Source organism: Lagopus leucura, unplaced genomic scaffold (assembly GCF_019238085.1).
Source record: "Lagopus leucura isolate 7727_CA_CO unplaced genomic scaffold, USGS_WTPT01 33811-0_obj-0_obj, whole genome shotgun sequence".
In the NCBI taxonomy this organism is placed as follows: domain Eukaryota; kingdom Metazoa; phylum Chordata; class Aves; order Galliformes; family Phasianidae; genus Lagopus; species Lagopus leucura.
Genome location: NW_024966778.1, coordinates 1 through 3878, shown reverse-complemented (window position 1 = coordinate 3878; position 3878 = coordinate 1). Strand labels below are relative to the sequence as shown.

Below are 3878 nucleotides of genomic sequence, written 5' to 3'. Positions count from 1 at the left end.
CAGGCGACCTGCCAGAGGCGCGCTACTATGGTCCCGCCCTCCATGAGTGCTCAGCCAATGGAAAGTGGGCTCTGAACCTTCGTGCTGATAGGCAGAAAGAACAGCCAATAGACTCGCGGAAAGCGCGCGGCGCCGTTCTCGTTACTATTGGTCGGCAGGCTGCGAGTGCCCGCCCCTTCCCCGTGACAGTCCCCAATCGTCATTCCCGAGGGGCGGAAGGAGGAGCGAAACCACAGCTTTTACCAATGAGCGACCGTCTTACAGCGTCACCCACTCTCTTGTCCAATGAGCGCTCAGTTTGCAAAGCGGCATCGAGCGGGAGCTCGGCGACCGAGCCAATCCCCGCCCCGAGGGGGGCGCGCTCAGCGGGCGGGCCAATCGGACCGCCCGTTACAGCGCGCGAGGGGAGCGCCAGCCAATGGCGGCCCGCGTTGCAGCGCGGCGCGGGCCGGGGAGGGGAGGAGGAGGGCGATGGCGGCCATTTTGAGCCGTCCCCTCAGCGGCCCTCGATGGGCGCCGGGCGGCGGCGATGGATGTGAGGCGGCTGCGGGTGAACGAGCTGAAGGAGGAGCTGGGGCGGCGCGGCTTGGATACCCGAGGGCTGAAGGCCGAATTGGCCGAGCGGCTGCAGGCGGCGCTGGAGGCGGAGGAGGCCCGGCGGGGGCCCGGCGGGGAAGCGGCCTCGGACGGACACTGTAAGGCCCGCAGCGGGGGGACGGCGGCGGTTCCCCTCCCCTCAGGGCCCCGCTCCCCGTGGCCCCGCTCCCGCTCTCCCGGTAGAGCCCTGAGCCCCGCCTCCCCGCTCCGCCCGGCCGCGTCCCCCCGTTTCCCCCTCCCTTCCTCCCCTTATTGCCTTTTTCCTTCGTCTTTACCTCGTTCCTTCCGTTTCGGTGGGCCCCGTCGGTCCTGGGGGGCTTTGCTCCCCCCTCGTCCCGTTAGGACTCCGTCCCATCACCCCCCGCTGCGTGTCGGGGTCTCCTTATGGGGCTCTGGGTTCCCCCAGTAGGGCTCTGTGTGTCCCCTCCATCCCTGTAGGGTTCCGTGTGGCCTCCAGTAGGGTCCTGTGTGACCATCCCCTACACCTCTGTAGGGCTCTGGGTTCCTCTCCATCCCTATAGGGCTCCGTGTGTCCCCCCATCCCCACAGAGCTCTGTGCATGCCCCCCTATAGCACTCTGTCCCACCCCTCCGCCCCACTGACAGCTGTAACTGGGGGACTCACACAGACCCCACAAATCCCCCCCAGCCCCACCGCTATGGGGCTCCACCGCCCCTCACGCCCCCAACAGCTGAGGATGAGCGCTGGGATTTGCCTTTATTCCCCCCCCTCTGCCCAATGCTCGGTTTTCTGGGCCTCTTGCGGTGTTTTTAATTAACCAACCCGCCCCATTCTGCCCTCAGGTGCCCGCCGGGGTTGCGGATTCACCGGCTGCCGCCCCGGGGCCGCCGAATTTCCTCATCCCACATCGCTTCTGCTTTGTCCGCGTTCGGAAAGTCGCGGGGTCTCCGTTGCCCTCCTCGTGCCCCCCTCTGTCTGTTGGCTAAACCGACCCGGTAACGTTCTGCTCTCGTTTCCCCCTTTTTCCCCCCAAAGATGGCCTCGACAACAACAGCCACCCGGGTGAGCCTCAGGGCTACCAGCCCTACGAGCACAGCAAGCAGGACAACGAATCCGGCTACGAGAGGCGGCCCTTGGACCCCGAGCTCCCCTCGCTGCACCCAGGTAGGGCCGCTCGTCGCCTGGCCTGGCAGCCCTCCCCGCTCAGGGGAAGCTCTGCGCCGTGAGAGCGGTGAGGGGCTGAACAGCTGCCCAGTGCTGCGATGCCCCGTCCGTCCCTGGAGGCGTTGGAGGCCAGGCTGGATGGGGCCCTGGGCAGCCTGGGCTGCTGTGACGTGGCGGGGGGTTGGAGCTTCGTGAGCCTTGAGGTCCCTTCGGGCGCTGGGACGCTGTGCCGCTCGGCCGACGGCTCTGCTCCCTTTGTCACCCGCAGAGATGAAGCCGGATCCCAAACCCGAAGACCCCGCTCCCTCCTACGCCGTGCCGCCCCCCAACTACAACACCCCCCCTCCCGCTTACAACGCCCCCGTCCCGCCCTACAACGCTCTGCCCCCCACCTACAACGCCGGGCCCGAGCCCTCGCAGCCCCGACCTCAGCAGCCCCGGAAGCGGCCCTACGAGGAGCAGCGGGGCCGCGGTTACTACGAGCACCGCGAGGACAGGAGGTGAGCGCCGCCCTTGGGACGCGTCCCCCCCTCTGCTCCCACCCTGAGCCCCCTTCCCCCCTCCCCACGCCGCAGGGGCCGATCGCCGCAGCCGCCCGCCGAGGACGAGGAGGAGGACTTCGATGAGACTTTGGTGGCCATCGACACCTGTGAGTGCCTCTGCGGGACGCGGGGCTGCGGTGTGGGGCTGTGAGCGGCGCCTGCGGCCCCACCGCCATCTTGTCTCCCCCAGACAACTGCGACCTGCACTTCAAGGTGGCCCGGGACCGTTACAGCGGGTATCCGCTCACCATCGAGGGCTTCGCCTACCTGTGGTCCGGCGCCCGCGCCACCTACGGCGCCCGGCAGGGCCGCGTGTGCTACGAGATGAAGGTGAGCGGCGCGGCGCTCGGGGCGCCTCGATCGGCGGCCAAAGCGTCCCCTTCCCGCCCGCCTTCGCCCCGCAGGTCAACGAGGAGATCTCCGTCAAGCACCTCCCGGCCTCCGAGCCCGACCCCCACGTGGTGCGGGTGGGCTGGTCGCTGGACTCCTGCAGCACCCAGCTGGGTAAGAGCCGTGCGGGGCGGGACGCCTTCCTGGGGCCGCGTTTCGCCTCACCCGGCCGCCCCGCTCAGGCGAGGAGCCCTTTTCTTACGGCTACGGCGGCACCGGCAAGAAGTCGACCAACTGCAAGTTCGAGAACTACGGGGAGGCCTTCGCCGAGAACGACGTCATCGCCTGCCTCGTCGTGAGTGGCCTCCTCCCCTGGCGGCGGGCGTTCTGTGCGGCTCCGGCCTTCACCGCCGTGTCGCCCGCTGCAGGACTTCGAGTGCGGGGAGGAGGTGGAGATGTCCTTCATGAAGAACGGCAAGTGGCTGGGGGTGGCCTACCGGGTGCGCAAGGACGCGCTGGCCGGCCGGGCGCTCTTCCCCCACGTCCTGGTGAAGAACTGCGCCATCGAGTTCAACTTCGGCCAAAGGGAGGACACCTACTTCGCCGTGCCGCCCGGCTTCACCTTCATCCAGCACCTCCCGGTGGCCGAGCGCGTCCGCGGCACCACGGGGCCCAAGAGCAAAGCCGAGTGCGAGGTGCGGCGCGGCCGGGCCGGCGGGGGGACGTGGCGGCGGCGGGGGTCCCGGCCGTGACGGCGTCGCCTTCACCCGGCAGATCCTGATGATGGTGGGGCTGCCCGCCGCCGGCAAGACGACGTGGGCCGTCAAACACGCGGCCGCCAACCCCTCCAAGAAGTACAACATCCTGGGGACGAACGCCATCATGGACAAGATGAGGGTAAGGTGCCGTCTTGGGCCACGTTGACCCCATTTTGGGTCTATTGAGTGCGATTTCGGGCCACGTTGACCCCATTTTGGTCCATTTGGGGTCTACTGAGTGCCATCTTGGGCCACATTGACCCCATTTTGATCCATTTTGGGTCTATTTAGTGCCATTTTGGGCCACATTGACCCCATTTTGGTCCATTTGGGGTCTATTGAGTGCCATTTCAGGCCACGTTGACCCCACTTTGGTCCATTTGGGGTCTATTGAGTGCCATCTTGGGCCACATTGACCCCATTTTGATCCATTTGGGGTCTATTGAGTGCCATCTTGGGCCACATTGACCCCATTTTGATCCATTTGGGGTCTATTGAGTGCCATCTTGGGCCACATTGACCCCAT

At 66.9% G+C, this 3878-nt stretch overlaps 1 protein-coding gene across 2 annotated transcripts; it reads left to right on the top strand.

Annotated features, from left to right (window-relative positions):
• Positions 1-452: 452 nt before the first annotated feature.
• HNRNPUL1 (heterogeneous nuclear ribonucleoprotein U like 1) lies at positions 453-3736 on the top strand. 2 transcript variants are annotated; one of them, XM_042893438.1, is made up of 10 exons: positions 453-695; positions 1401-1489; positions 1594-1722; positions 1991-2222; positions 2298-2371; positions 2455-2594; positions 2669-2768; positions 2837-2949; positions 3023-3289; positions 3369-3736. In XM_042893438.1, the coding sequence occupies exons 1-10, from the start codon at positions 472-474 to the stop codon at positions 3516-3518; spliced, it is 1518 nt and encodes a 505-aa protein (XP_042749372.1). In that variant the 5' UTR covers positions 453-471; the 3' UTR covers positions 3519-3736. The 2 variants fall into 2 exon arrangements, with proteins under 2 accessions (XP_042749372.1, XP_042749373.1); XM_042893439.1 differs by lacking the exon at positions 1401-1489 and having other exon boundaries at positions 3369-3734.
• The last annotated feature ends 142 nt before the right edge of the window (positions 3737-3878 follow it).